The sequence below is a fragment of the Hypanus sabinus genome, chromosome 23 (genome assembly GCF_030144855.1).
Source record: "Hypanus sabinus isolate sHypSab1 chromosome 23, sHypSab1.hap1, whole genome shotgun sequence".
Classification (NCBI taxonomy): domain Eukaryota; kingdom Metazoa; phylum Chordata; class Chondrichthyes; order Myliobatiformes; family Dasyatidae; genus Hypanus; species Hypanus sabinus.
Window position 1 is genome coordinate 13,022,748 of NC_082728.1, and position 16,455 is coordinate 13,039,202.

General features: G+C 38.0%; 1 protein-coding gene across 9 annotated transcripts in view; it reads right to left on the reverse strand.

Annotated features, from left to right (window-relative positions):
• LOC132379976 (endonuclease V-like) overlaps positions 1–16,455 on the reverse strand; it is a 160,367-nt gene that overhangs the window by 136,980 nt on the left and 6,932 nt on the right. For all 9 annotated transcript variants that reach the window (XM_059948401.1, XM_059948394.1, XM_059948395.1 and 6 more), the window contains exons 3-5: positions 10,418–10,552; positions 6,456–6,495; positions 3,982–4,094 (exon numbers count right to left, since the gene is read on the reverse strand). In XM_059948401.1, the coding sequence (XP_059804384.1) occupies positions 3,982–4,094; positions 6,456–6,495; positions 10,418–10,552 (288 nt within the window). The remainder of the gene's footprint in view (positions 1–3,981; positions 4,095–6,455; positions 6,496–10,417; positions 10,553–16,455) is intronic.

Here is a 16,455-nt window from a genome sequence, read left to right on the forward strand (position 1 = left end):
GTCCAACCTACTGGTAGCACGATCACCTCTGAGAATACAGAAGTTTATATGTTCAAGCTACAGTTGAGTGGTTGCTCTACACAAACTGAATTTAGAACAGTAGAGGCCATTCAGCCCACAATGTTGTGCTGACCCTTTAGTATACTCTAAGATCAGTCAGCCCTACCCTCCCCCATAACCCTCCATTTTTCTTTCATCCATGTGCCTATCTAAGATTCTCTTAAATGTCCTTAATGTATTTGCCTCTACCACCACCCCTGGCAGAGCGATCCATGCACCCACTACACTGTGTAAAGAAAACACCTCTGACATTCCTCCTCTACTTTCCTCTAACTACCTGAACATCATACCTTACCATATTAGCCATTTCCACTCTAGGAAAAAAGTTTCTGGCTGTCCACTTTGCCACTTATCTTGTACACCTCTTCTAATCACCTTTCATCCTCCTTTACTCCAAAGAGAAAAGCCCTAGCTTGCTCAACCTATCCCCTAAAGCATGCTCTCCAATCCAGGCAGCATCCTAGTAAATCTCCTCTGTATCCTTTCCAAATCTTCCACATCCTTTCTATAATGAAAGGACCAGAACTGAATACAATGCTCCAAGTGTGGTCTAAACAAAGTTTTTTTAGAGATGTATCATCATCATTATGTGCCGGGTCGTTTGACACAGGTAATCATGGTCTCTTTGGCCATGATTGTTCTTGGCAAGTTTTTCTACAGGTGGTTTGCCATTGCCTTCTTCTGGGCAGAGTCCTTTTACAAGATGGATGATCCCAACTGTTATCAGTACTCTTCAAGAGATTGTCTGCCTCTGATATGCTCCGGCTGCTCATCCAACCATCCACCACCTGCTCCCATGGCTTCACATGACTCTGACCTAAGAGTGACCTGTAGGGTAGTGGAGGGAAGAAGAGCCTTACATCTCCTTTGGAGAGAGTGCAGAGACATATCTCCACCCCACCACTGCAATGTTACCTAAATTGGCTGATGTGGTTTCCAAAAAACCAAGATTCACTGAATCTTACCTAACTGTCATCTTTTCAAAGTCCCTTTTCTCTTCTGGAGAATGATTATGAATGTTAGATTCCTCTAAACAGCAAGTTTTTATTTCAAACAAAGGTGTAATCACTCGTGCTCTACATCTTTTTTAAGATCGCAGAACACTGCTGTATATTAAGAACATCAAGCTCAGCAGATGTACCCCATCAGCGAGCTGCTCGATGGCAGTGGAGCTGGACTTGTGTGCCATGTTGCTGCCTGCTACAGCCACTCAAGGTGGAAGGTGTCGGAGGTGATGTGCGATCCAGCAAGTGGTGCAAATGATTGTCTTGGATGTTTTTCTTGTGATCAAAAGGCCCTGTTGGTCATTGGTAATGTAGAATATTGCAAGTCCAGTTCACTGGCTCATTGGTGAGACCGATGGTGGAGGAGCTGCATGGCCTTAATTGTTACATGGACCATGGAGGCAGTGTGGTGCAGCAGGCATTGGGGCTGGCCCTCAGTTCGGTGCTGCCCTCCAGTGTTCACTTTGTGGAAGACAAGCTAGAGTGCATTTGTCTGCAACTGCACTAGCCCGTGATAAGGAACTGCTGTGTACTTGTTTTGCAGAAACGTGGCTCCAGGACAATCATCCCAAGCACCATCAATCCATAGGCCATGATACTCAGGAAACTGGGCTATATTATTTCTTGTGTGTCTGATGTTTTATTGCTATTGTAATAATTTGTGCTATACGTGCCTTGTGGTGTGTATGACTGTTGGGACTCTGTTTTGCATCTTGGCCCCAAAGGAATACTGACCCATTTGGCTGTATTCACGCATATGGTTGAATGACCAATTAAACTTGAACTTGATTCAATTTTTATGATTATATTCAGCACATCCAGACTATTATGAAGAAATTTACACTAAATGTTTTAAAATCTACTTATTCACTTTTTAGGATCTGGATGTTCATCCTCAACTGGCCATGTGACAGCAAACTTCTCGAATGCACCCCCGTCCACCTCCAGCCCCAGAATCTGCTTGCTGTTCCAGTCATTAAGTAGGAAAGTGATAACTCAGTGATTGATGAGCTGTTTTTTTTCCCCAGAGTTCAACTTCACACTTATGATTTTTAAGCAACACACACAAAATGCTGGAGAAACTCAGCAAATCAGGCAGCGTCTACAGAGAGAAATAAATAGTCGATGTCTTTGGCCGAGACCCTTTATCAGGACCTAGCTCAAGACTTCTAACATCTGCAGAATCTCTTGTGTAAATGATTCTCAAGCTACATTCTTACATTGTCAAAAAAATCCCAAATGCACCGCAATGAATATTCCTTCTGTCACTTCACACTAAGTTCTATTTTCAATTCCCATCTACAGGCATCGAGAGTGAAAATTCAGCCGCAAGCTTTTATTGTCAAAATGTGCTATTGCATCCTGCTATTACAAGCTTGTATAATATCTAGAATTTTAACAATAAGAACATCAGTATTTTCACATGTTTAATATTTGACAGCAGGTATTCATACTTAGAACCAATTTCTGACAGACTTTCAGCTGGCACTAATCAGAAACCATGTGGAATTTGCTGCTCCATTTGTCCATAAAGCACTGAACAGGATTCTTTCATTGACACTTCCAGCCTGGTCACAACCAATCATAGCTGAGTGTTCAATTGCCACTCAGGGACTGTTGTCCTTGTGAGGAAGTCCAGTCTTAGAACATAGAATGCTACAGCACAGTACAGGCCCTTTGACCCACAATATTGTGCTGACCTTTTACCCTACTCTAAAATCAATCTAGCCCTTCCCTCCTGCATAGCCCTCTATTTTTCAGTCATCCATATGCATATCTAAAAGATTGTTAAATACCCCTAATATATCTGCCTCTACACACCCACCACTCCCGGTGTAAAGAACTTACCTCTGACATCCCCCCCTATACCTTTCTCCACTCACCTTAAAATGATGCCCTCTTGTATTAGCCATTTCTACCCTGGGGAGATGTCTCTGGCTATCCACTCAATTTATGCCTCTTGTCATTTTGTACATCTCAATTATGCCTCCTCTCATCCTCCTTCGCTCCAAAGAGGAAAGCCCTAGCTCACTTAATCTATCTTCATAAGACATGCCCTCTAATCCAGGCAGCAACCTGGTAAATTTCCTCTGTGCACTCTCTAAAGCTTTCACATGCTTCCTGTAATAAAACAATCAGAGTTGAAAACAGTGTGGTCTAACCAGGGTTTTACAGTGCTGCAACATTACCTCACAGCTCCTAAACTCAACCTCTTGAACTTACAGGGTTAATCTACACCTGACTATCCAATTCTACATGTAACTGGTTAATAATGAATATATATATATATATATATATAAATGGTTAATTTTATAACCTAGTAAGGACAAATTAAAACATCTGTTCCAACATATATTTATCAGTTCTATTTGGAGATAAGGTACCAGCAGATAACACTTGAAACACAGGCAGGTGTTTCAAATGAGGAAGTTAAGTTTCTGAGTCACAGCCAATGCTGAAATGTGAACCCAAATTGTATTTAGTATTGGGAAGCGAGGAAATGCCCTTGCAGCAATGTAATTTGAACCTTGTGTGAGAAAATATGACTTTATTTCTGCAGTTTTCAGACCACAGGCGTGGTATGAAGAATGCTAGAAGATTTCTTCATTTATTATATTCTTGGAACAAACTGAAAAAATGCAGAATGATTATATTATTAATGTTGGTGCCAAAATCCTTCCTTCAGTGCTTGGATTTATTGTTCCTTACGGATATCAATGCTGTCACACTTTTCAAAGAACTACTTTCTTTTGCACTGCTTCTGCGTCTATAAAAAATGCTGGAGTCAGATTGAATTCAAATTGAAATTCCTGAATGGATGGTTTTAAGACATCCAACTTCAAGAGCTATAACAAGTTGATTCATGTTATATTTCAATGCCAATTACAAAGGTGTGCGTCAGATAGTTCACCATTACCTTTTCTTTCAGCAGATCCTTTTCTTCCAAGCCGTCCACATGCAGGAGGTTTTTAGCAACCCCAATACAGGGCAAGTCTACCAGGACACCCAAATGACAGGCAACACCAAATTCTGTTGTTCAATAACAAAAAGGTAATAAATAACATAACTTTTTGTTTCAATTGTATGTTCATGAATAATTAAATACTACTTGTAACTCTGCCTTGGACAGTCCCAAGCCCAGCTGGAAAAGGAGGAGGCATGGGGCTAGCAACCGCATCCAGTAAAATCCCAAAGCTACAGGAATGCCAACAGAAGCTCTAAAGACCCCATCCCTGGATGAGGAGGGATCTTCAATGGGCTACATCTGGGGACAACTTGAAAGACCGGCCCAGGACTTTTCCTTAAATCCATGTCTAGTTCCTGCCCATTTTGTCCCTTTTCCTTAAATCCGTGTCTAGTTCCTGCCCATGTTGTCCTTTTTCCTTAAATCCGTGTCTGGTTCCTTGCCATTTGGCCCCTTTTCCTTAAACTGTGTCTAGTTCCTGATCACTCGACCTCTGGAGAAACTTTCATTTTGTTCACTAACACAATCCTTCACATATTGAACGCTTCTGATAAGTTCCACCTTAAGCCTCTCTGCTCAAAGGAGAACTGTGGTCCCCCATACTGATGGCGTCATGACTCCCTGCTACCGTTCTGATAAATCTTCTTTACTGCTCATCCTAATCTGCAGTGTTTAGAATAGAATGCTACATTTCATCTGGGACCTGAACAAAAAACTTAGCATACAAAGCCAAGAGGAGGCTTATTGTGCATCTATTTAATCCCACAGGATCCCTAAAGGTTTTTAAACAATCTTCCCCTTGTTCTATCCTCACTAAAGAATTATGTACACCCATATCAGCTGCACCCTTTTTTGCATTGTTTAGTTCACACTGTCTTTCCCCAATGGTACCAAAATGCTGTCAATGTGTCTCCAATATCAGATCAGCAAATCGTGCCATTCTAAGTCTTGATCAGAATACTAAAATGGCTCATTTCCTCAAGAAGAGAACAAGTAAAGTTTCTTTTGTGTTTAAGGTAGCTCTGCCACGGGTGATCGCAAAAGGAGGAGGGTCGGCCGTGGGATTAGCAACCACATCCATTAAAAACCCAGAGCTACAAAAATGCCAACAGAAGTGGGAGGCCGCATCCCTGGAGGAGGAAGGAACTTCCATGGGCTACACCTGGAGACAACTTGAAAGACTGGGCCAGGACAGAGGGCTCCGGCAGGCTGCTGACGGCGGCCTATACTCCAGTAGGGGTGACGGTCTTAAGTCAGTATTTAAAGTGAGTGGATGTGTACAGCAGCAGGGAGGGTCACTATGACCTTCCATTTTCTATCAAAACAGTGTTATAGAAACACAGAGTGGTTCTGACTTTTGCAAGCAGATGAAAATCCACATGCATTTTTCATTTCCAAGTACACTTTATGTGGGGAAAAAACAATCCTTCAAAACTGTTCACTGACTGTTCAAAATAACAGTAAATCTTTGCAGTCCTGTGGAAATCCACTACCTGAAATTGAATTGGATTTAAGAAAACTTGGGCATTAAAGCAGGTGGCAACTGGAATTTTAATGTTAATAATGTTTAAAAAGGAGAAACTACACTGATCATGTATATTCATTAAACCTCATCAGGTCATCCAGGGTTCAGCAATATGATCTATGTACTGGTAACCTTTAAGGTCGAAGACCTTTCCTCAGAACTGAAAGTAAAACAAAACTAACTTAGTTGCAGAGAGCATGGGAGAAGGATGGATTGGGCAAAGGGAATGTCTCTGAAAGGGCGAGGCAAGGCTTGCTATAGTGATTTTGCTGTGTACGCAGGAAGGACTGAAATCCTCTAGCCCTCACCTTTCACACAACCAGCCCATAATAAGCCCAAACCTTTTCAAATGCTTGTAATTTTTGTCCCTAAGAACCTAAGACCATAGATTTAAGCTCTCTAGCTTATAGTTTCTGGTTAGTCCCTGTTGCTCTGCTTAAATACAGGAACAAGATTGGCTATTCTCTAGACTTCTGGCACCTTGCTCGTTTATGAAGAGGACACAAAAATCTCTGTTAAGTCCCCGGCAATTTCCTCCCTTTCTTCCCTCAGTTTCCTGGGATAGATTAATGATTACTTAAAATTTTAAAAAAACACTGAAATTGATTGAATACCAGCATGCAGCAACTAATAAAAGCAGGTAAATGAGCTAGGCAAAAATATTTTATTAGTTTTTTAAATTAATGTACTAATACTTCACACTTTAGATACACTTGAATGCGACAGGTTCTAGCATGTTTTTTTTAAAAATCAGTCAACTGCCTGTGTGAAGTAAATGTTAGTGCTTAAATTTGTTTAAAATAAAAGTAAGTTTCTAATCACTAAAGAGCTAAAGTTGTAGCTTTCATGGATTATTGTACAATAGATTGCAAATAAATAAGAACTAAGAAGTGAACTGTACCTCTGTGATGTAATATTCCATTTCCATCTGCAAAAATGACCTGGAATATTAATAATGTAGATTAAATATATTTATAGGGCACTTCTGCAGTTTTATATTAATATCTGTTAAAAGATCTACAAGTATAAAAAGCTTAGAAACAAAATTAGTATAAAAGTATACTGAAAAGTTACCAGAATTCATGCTGCACATTTCATCTACTATTAGTCATTTTAAACAGTTCATTTCTCTCTTTAATTGCTACTATAAAACATTTTTAAAATCATTTGATCACAAATGAGAACTTTATTAAACATTATTGAATGTAATTGACCTGAAATATTACCTGTTCCTCTCTTGACAAATGCTACCCGACTTGCTGAATACTTCCAGAATCCCACATTGTTTTTTGAATCATGAAAGGAAATCTTTGTGACTATATTGTAATGTATGCAATATTAATGTTCCCATGAGATATACTATTAAAAGTAGCTTGTTAATAGTGTGGGCCCTCTTCAATGGATACAGTAAACCTTCAGGTCTTGTCAGGTAATCAATAACAACCTGTCACAAATCATTTTTTACAACTTCAAACAGCATCATAAAACATCCACATCAAAAAATAGAATGAGAACAGCAGAGCATCGGTTGAAAGAGACTTTAAAACATAATTCTGCTTTATATTCTGTATTAATTATGGCATATACTTCTGGAGATTTTAAGCCACTACCCCAATTTCAGGGTGTATATGACATTCTTGAGCCACTACATGTTACAATAACTCTTCAATGATCTAATGCTTTCCAATTCATTTTTCTTCTTTTAAATTTTTTTCCTTACAGTTAAAGCTGATCTCAGAATTTCATTTTAATATAATTCCTTTGATCATTTAATTGCTGAGGAGTCCATTTCCTTACAGCAAGTTAAAACAGAAGCAGCCTTAGCTTGATGTATCCTGCATGTCCCCAATCAATGTTGAAAGTTCAAGACAAATTTATTATCAAAGTACATATATGTCACCATGTACAATCCTGAGATTCACTTGCTTGTGAGCATACACAATAAATTCAAAATAGAATAACAACCATAAAAGAATCAATGCAAGACTGTACCAACTTGGGCGATCAACCAGAGTGCAAAAGGCAACAAACTGCAAATACAAATTGAAAGAAATAATAATAATAAATAAATAAGCAATAAATATTGAAGACACGAGAAGAAGAATCCTTGAGAGTGAGTCCATAGGTTGTAGGAACATTTCATTAATAGGGCAACTGAAGTTACCCGTTTGGTTTAAGAGCCCGAAGGTTGGAGGATAATAACTGTTCCTGAACCTGGTGGTGTGCATCTTGAGGCTCCTGTACCTTTTTCCAGATGGCAAGAAGAAGCATGTCCTGTGTGGTGGGGAGTCCTTGATGATGGATGCTGTATTCCTGAGATACAGATGTGCTCGATGGTGGGGACAGCTTTACCCATCAAGAACTGGGCTGTATACACTACTTTTTATAGGATTTTCTGTTTAGGGGCATTGATTGGTGTTTCCATACCAGGCTGTGATGCCATTCAGTCAACACTCTCCAACACACATCTATAGAAGTTTGTCAAAGATTTATTATTATTTTTATTTATTTATTAATTTTTTAGAAAATTACAAAGAATAAATGTGATGATAAAATAGTAAGAAAGAGAAAAATAATATTAATCCTCCCCCCTCCCCTTAACCCTTATCTAAAGAAAGAAAAGAAAGAAAGAAAGAAAGAAGAGAAAGATTGCCTGGATATCGGAGGATCCCCACGTGCTCCATGGAATTCAAAATAATTTTAATATTTATTTTTACTTTCCCCAATTACTTTATAATTTTATCTTCAAAGGACCTATGTATTTAATCCTATCTTTTGTAGGTATGGGAGCCAAATTTTCAAAAATATATCATATTCATTTCTTAGATTATATGTAATTTTTTCAAGTGGAATACAACTATATATTTCATTATTCCAACGATCCATAGTTAAATATAAATCAGATTTCCAAGTAACTGCGATAACTTTTTTGGCTACTGCCAATGCAATTTTTATAAATTTTTTCTGATACTTCGGTATTGTCCCTTCAATATCTCCTAATAAAAATAATATTGGACTATGTGGGAGTTGTACTCCAGTAATTTGTTCCAATAAAAGTCTTAGATTTATCCAAAATGGTTGAATTTTAAAACAAGACCAAGTAGAATGTAAAAAAGTACCAATTTCTTGATTACATCGAAAACATTGGTCAGACATATTTGAATTTAATCTATTTATTTTCTGTGGTGTTATATATAATTGATGTAAATTATATTGTACTAATCTAAGTCGAACATTTTTATTGTATTTATCATACTATCAGAACATAATCTTGACCAGCTTTTTCCATCAATTTTAACATTCAAATCAGATTCCCATTTTTGTCTTGATTTATGAATTCCTGATTTAATTGTCTGCTTTTGAATCAAATTGTACATACAAGATGTAAATTTTTTAATTTTTCCTTTTTGAATTAATATTTCTATTTCACTAGGTTTTGGCATCAACATTGTTTGACCCAGCTTTTCTCGTAAATAAGCCTTTAATTGAAAATAACAGAAAAGAGTGTTGTTTCATATTTTATATTTATTTTTTAATTGATCAAACGACATCAATAAACCTCCTTCAAAACAATCACCTATATATTTAGATGTCACGTCAAATCTTCGCAAACTCCTAAGGAATCCTTGCCCAATTAAAGACATGTACCATCGTAACTTCACTCACCTCAACACTGAACTGTCTTCTCCACCTACAAACTCACTCTCAAGGACTCTGCAACTTGTGTTCTCAATATTATTTATTTACTTTTTGTTATTATTTGCATGATTTGTCTTCTATTGCAGTTTGGTTAGTTGTACGTAATTGCTTATGTACAATTTTAAAATAAATTTTAATGTATTTCTTTATTTCCCTGTAAACACCTGCAAGAAAATGAATCTTTCGGTAGTATATGGTATCATAATTTGATATTTAGAGATACAGCATGGTAGTATCCCTCCAGTACAAATTTCTGCACCACCCAATTGCACCCATGTCCTAATAACCTAATAACCTGTAAGTCTTTGGAATGTGGGAGGGAACTGGAGCACCCAGAGGATACCCATGCAGTCAAGGGGAGAACATACAAGCTCCTTACAAACAGCAGCAGTAACTGAACCCTGGCCGTTGACAATGTAATAATGTTAGGCAAACTGCTATGTTAACGTGAAGCCTCTGTATAAAGTACATATTTTGTATTCTGGTAATAAATTAATTTTGAAATTGAAACTGTTTTTAAAATGCAAACAGAGATAGCTTTCAAATTTTACCATATGTTAGGAATTCTCTAAACTCAACTATTAATTATAATATGATGTGCCATTTTGTAAGGACTATATTGAATTAGTGAAATCTAGAAAGTGACAGTGTAAACAATAGCTATCAAAATGACTTTCCCAATGGATTTCAAAAGGTAAAAGTGAGACTGTTAGCTATTTTAAATCTTTTGGAATAGAGAGTGGTGAGTGCGTGGAATGGGCTGCTGGCAACGGTGGTGGAGGCAGATAAGATAGGGTCTTTTAAGAGACTTTTGGATAGGTACATGAAGCTTAGAAACATAGAGGGCTATAGGTAAGCCTAGTAATTTCTGAGGTAGGGACATGTTCCGCATAACTTTGTAGGCCAAAGGGCCTGTGTTGTGCTGTAGGTTTTCTATGTTTCTATGTTTTATGTATGTGATCCGAAGTAAAATTAATAAAACTGGGTTGGTTTAATACTTACGAAATTCTATTTTGATTGTGGTTACCACTCTGAGAAGCATTAAGTGCAGCAGTTGTTTTAAAAACAAAATTATATAACTTTGCTATTTTGGAATTGTTGTGTTAAGGAGATCTGCTTCAGGCAGTTCCATCAAGGATTATATTTCTAACAAGCTGATTTTACCTGAGGGAGAAGGCTTGGATCTTTACGCTGCAGTCTTTTCACAGCTTCTTCCAAGAAAGGTGTCTCCCGAAAAGCCAAAAAGCCAGGGATATAAGGGGCAGTCAGACAAACCATCTGGCACTCTTCATAGACTACCTGAGCAGTACGGAGACAAAACAAAATTGAAATGGCAATGACGAATATTGAATGTTTGAATAATGCGATTCTTCCTGCATATTTGTTCACAGCGTTCATAGGGGCACATTCATGTCTTAAAACATTGAATGTAGAACGAACAATGAAAGTTCAAGGAGCCATCTCTTCAACAAATAACAACCAATGCTGTTCAAATCAGAATCTGAAGCAAAATCAGGTTTATTATCACTGGCATGCATCACGAAATCTGTTGTTTTGCAGCAGCAATATACTGCAATACATAATATTTTCTATGAATTATAATAAGAAATATATAAAAAATAAGTAAGTAGTGCAAAGGAGAACAAAAAATTGTTCTTGAGTCCATTGTCTGTTTAGAAATCTGATGGCAGAGGGGAAGATGCCATTCCTAAAATGTTGAGTGTCTTCACACTGCTGTTCCTCCACCATGATGGTGGTAATGAGAAGATGGCACATTCTGGGAGGTGGGGGTCCTTAATGATGGATGCCACCTTTTAGAGGCATTGCCTTTTGAAGATGTCCTTGATGGTGGGCAGGCTGCTGCCCGTGATGGAGCTGGCTGAGTTTACAACCCTCTGCAGATTTTTCCGATCATGTGCAGTGGCCCCTCCATACCAGACAGTGCTGCAACCGGTTAAAATGCTCTTCACAGAACATCAATAGAAATTTGCTAAGGTCTTTGGTGTCATACTGAATCTCCTCAAACTCCTATTGATATATATAGCTACTGTAGCAGAAGTGTTAGCAGCAAAGGTTGTTTGCAACTTTTAAATGTACTGTAGATATTTTCTCCACTGCTTTTCATGTAAAATTAATTATTTCAATGTCAAACACCAACTCCATGGTTTCTTTCATCTGTATTACCCTGTAGAATACAGTATCTTTGAGGAATTTTAGTTAATTTGAGCACAGCCCTTCATGCAGGGAAATTCAGTGACTCACTTTCATGGAATGCTGGTGTTCTTTCATTCCACAGTGCAACATCAGTGTACAGTTTCCTTCATCAAACCTTCACTAAAAAGGGGATCATAATAAGAAACAGAAACTGTAAAGTATGTAAATGCAAAATAAAAGCATAAGGCTAGATCACTGAGCATCTGTAAGGTCCAAAGTAAATTATTATCAAAGTACACATATGTCACCATATACAATTCTGAGATTCATTTACTTGCAGGCATTCACAGTAACTACAGAAACCCAATAGAATCAACAAAAACAACACACAAGGTGGACAAACAACCAGTGTGCAAAAGCAACAAGATGTGCAAATACAGAAAGAGGGGAAAAAAGATAATAAATATAGAGAATATGAGACGTAGAGCCCTTAGGTTGTGGAAACATTTCAACATAGGACTGAGTGAAGTTATCCCTTCTGATTCTAGAACCTCATGGTTGAGGGGGGAAAAGTCTCTTCCTGAACCTGATGGTGTGGGTCCTGAGGCGCCTGTACCTCCTTCCTGAAGGCAGCGTCAAGAAGAGAGCATGTCTGGATGGTGAAATCTTCAATGAAGTAGGTACAAGGGGGATGTCACAGGTAAGATTTTCACACAGAGTGGTGTCAGCAACTGTAGTAGAGGCGGATACAATAGGGTCTTTTAAGAGACTCTTAGGTACATGGAGCTTAGTAAAATAGAGGCCTATGCAGTAGGGAAATTCTAGACAGTTTCTAGAGTAGGTTACATGGTCGGCACAACATTGTGGGCCGAAGGGCCTGTAACGTGCTGTAGATTTCTATGTTTCTATGACATGTCACAGCTTATCCTTTCTCTTTGAATTCTAATTTTTTTTGTTTTGAGTTAATTATTAAGTGTAATTAAAAAAGGTGATTATGCTGCCTAGGCATTACAGAAATATCTGGTAGATGTTTGCAACATGATCCTGCTCAGAATTTTAACAATGGCTGGAATAAATAACAGGATAAATTGTTTTAAATGAACTATCTTGAAACTAAAACCAGCGCCTATTCTATACTTACTCACTCCTTAAATTGAAATTAACAGTATCCAACAAGACCAGTGAAGGAAGAAAACGCTGAGAAGATATAAATTGTTCCAGCATTTCTAAATTTTGTTGCCACCTACTGCTGGTTTAGAGGTAACTGCAGATTTCAAAAAGGACAAAAGAAAATGGAGATAATTTATATTAACTCGATAGGATTCCTATGTTAGCAACCTCAGTGGCATATGCTCATACTACTGGTTTCTGAGAAGCAGCATGCAATTTGATCTAAAACATCATATCACAGAGAGAAGAAACCAGCCCTCAAAGTTCAAATTTCAAAATAAATTTTATTATCAGAATACATATATGTCACCACATACAACCCTAAGATTCATTTTCCTGAAGGCATATTCAGCAAATCTATAGAATAGTTACAATAACTGGATCAATGATGATCAAGTAGAGTGCAGAAGACAGCAAACAGTTTAAATGCAAATAAAAATAAATAGAAATAAATGAGAACATGAAATAAAGGAAATAGTCCTTAAAGTGAGATCATTGGTTTGTGAACATCTCAATAAATGGGCAAGTGAGTGTAGTTATCCCCTTCTCTTCATGAGCCTGATGGTTGAAGGGTAGTTGGTGGCATTCATCTGTCTCGAAGGACAATAGGTGATAATGATTATTATCACAAACCTGGGTGGAAGACAGGGAGATCCTGAAGGGTAGTAACTGTTCATGAACGTGGTGTGAGTCCAGAGGCTCCTATACCTTTTACCCCCTGGCAGCAGTGAGAAAAGAGCATGGCTTGCATGGTGAGGATCTCTGATGGCAGATGCTACATGAAATGCTACGACAGCATTTCATGTAAATGTGCACAATGGTTGGGAGGGCTTTACCTGTGACGTACTGAGCTGAATCCACTACCTTTTGTAGGATTTTCTGTTCAAAGGCTAGTCAATACACTCTCCACTACACTACAGCCTCCGCTCTGCCTTGCACTTTATCTCTTTCAGTAGCTATTACACTTTATTCTTTATATCTTATTCTAGTTTGATGCACTGTGTAAATGATTTGATCTGTATGAACAGTATGCAAGACAAACTTTTCACTGCATCTTGGTAACTTCTGACAAAATATGAACCAATACTAGCACATGTATTTATACAATTACTACAAACAGGTTGACTTATTGTATGAAAATAAGAAAAACAGCAGATTCTGAAATGGACAAAAACTGCTGGTAAGACAAGGGGGCTTTAACCTGAAAAGTTTACTTTGTTTCTCTGTCCACAGATACTGACTAGCACTTTATTCTGCTTTATTTTCTGAATCTTTCTCGTGAAAAATCACATTTTGAAGACTTGTTTCCAAAATGTTTGATTCATTGTTTTTCATCCTGATTTATAGCTAGCCAAGAGTATTTTTCATCTTCTCCCTTTCCAGTCATCTCAGAATTATGTGTACAGTCAGAATTAATTCCTCCCATCTAACAGCGGAGACAAACAGCTGTATGGTCCGATTCTGATAGTCTGTCAATGACCCTCTTTAATTAATTTATCATGTAATATTTTCTGATACTTACATGGTGAAAATTAGCTTGGATACCACATACCTTTGTATTGGAAAAGCTAAATATGTTAGAGCAATCTCTTGTGAATTATTATTTTTTTCTGCAAATAATTCCAATGAACTATAGAGTTGATGTTAGAAAAATCTTCCCAGAATGACGGCTCCTACTGGGATTAAGTATATGTCCTACTTGCGTGCTCTCTCTAATTATCAATCTCATCACTCATACCTCTGTAAAACTTTCAGTCCTTCCAATATTCAGTTTTTTTTTAACAATAATTTGTTGCTCTAGTGATGTGTACTTGTGTTATTTTGTAGTTGTAAGAACAACTCACAAGACAAGTCAGTTAAAATAATATCTTTAATTTCCCATGCACAGTTTACATACAATTGTCTACCTTAGCTGGCCAGTGATGTAGTGGCATCAGCACTAGACTTATAGAGGAATGGTCCCAGGTTCAAAGCCAGCTGGCTCCTTGCACGTTTTCTATCCGTGCTGGCCGAGTGTTGAGCTAGCAACTCGGCCTCGTAAAAAACAGACAAAATGAACGGCAAGGTTGCTGCCCGATGCTCCACTAAGTGCAGAGAGGAATAGTAAGCAATTGTCTACCATGCAAACGGATCCAGTTTAAAGAGCAGGTTATTTTGGTGGCTACTCCAGGATTAGAATATACCTAACCCGTGATTACTCAGATGGTAGTGTTGCCAGACACAAACTAATTCCAATTTTAATTTAGGTAAAATATCAATCCAAATATTTTCTCTTGTGGACCAATCAAAGGCAAAATATTCATTACTTTAATATTTAGAGTCCTAGTGCTATTCCAACTAACAAGCCATAAGAAAGGATTGCAGATTCAATAGGTTGAGCTAACTATATAATTGCTGACGCAGCAAGATTCTGATTGGCTGAATGCTAAAAGTATGGATCAAGATGACAGGTCGCTGTAGCAAATTAACAATGCAGGATATTCTGATCAATGTTGTTCTAACAGCTCAGTACTGAGGTACTGTACTGATGTTCCGGAGTTGTAATTCTGCCCAGAAAAATTTAACATGTAGGTCATTTTCAAAGTTTGAAAGGAAAACATAAGCTTCTCTGGTCAATGTGCAATTGTTCAAACTCAGTGGACTTACCACATCTTCACATATTGGACCTCTCAGTAGCGGACACATGAGGGATTAATGGCTTGTGATTCCAGCTAATGGTTAAACTATCACTCAGCTACCATGATCATCTTATTTTGCTCACTTCTGATAAGTCATTCAGCATCAAGGATGAACTTTATTCGCCATAGACACTTACGTGCTTTCCAAATTTGCTGTGGTGTGCTGGTCAGAGTTCGGCATGCAACAAAAAACAGCTTTCAACAATAATAAGAATAAAGGAATTATATATAAAAAGTACTTAGCAGTTAAAATATGGATATGGAATAAAATATGCATAAAATACATTCATGTACTTACAATGTAAATAGCATTATAAAAAGTGGTTTAAAGTGTTTACAGTGCAGTGCAGTGATTGAGGTGATAGATTGTGGGGGGGGGGGAAGAGTGGGGATGGCTTACTAGAATAATTGATCAGATTAACTGCCTGGGGCAAGAAATGTTTAAATTGGCATGGTTTTTGTTTTAATAGCCAAACCAGACAGTAACACAGTCCAATCAGATCAGCAGAGCACTCAGAATATGCCAATTGCTAAGGTATCCTTCTACCCAAAATTATATAAAAGGTAAATGCGACAATCAGAAGTAAATTCTAAGTATATACTGTTATACTGCACTTTATTAACTGGTGGATCCAGCTCTTTTCTTTTGTGTTCATTGTAGTTGCTCCGGCTGGATCTGTGCACGCTGCCTTCCGACTGCTACCCAGGCTTTGACCTACAACATTCTGGAGCTTTCATCAAACTCTTTCATCAAAGTTCAAAGAAAATATATTATCAAAGTACATGTACTTGGGCACCACAGCACTGCAGCTCGGGACGTTCCAGAGTTTAGAGTTCAATTCCGGCGCCGTTCTGTAAGGACTCTCTGTCCTCCTCCCTATGGAATGTGTGGGTTTCCCCCTGGGTGCTCTCGTTTCCTTCCACAGTAAAAAGAAGTGCCAGGTAGGTTAATTGGTGATTGTAAATTGTCCTGTGATTAGCTTGGGGTTAACTGGGGCTGTGGGGTAGATGGAGTGGCGTGGCTCGAAGAGCAGGAAGGACCTACTCCGCACTGTATTGCCACATGTGTCATCATATACTACCCTGAGATACATGTTCTTGCAGGCATTCACAGTAGAACAAAGAGATACAATAGAATCAATGAAAAACTACACATAAAAATTCACAATCAAAATGCAATAAGAAGGCAAACAGTGCAAA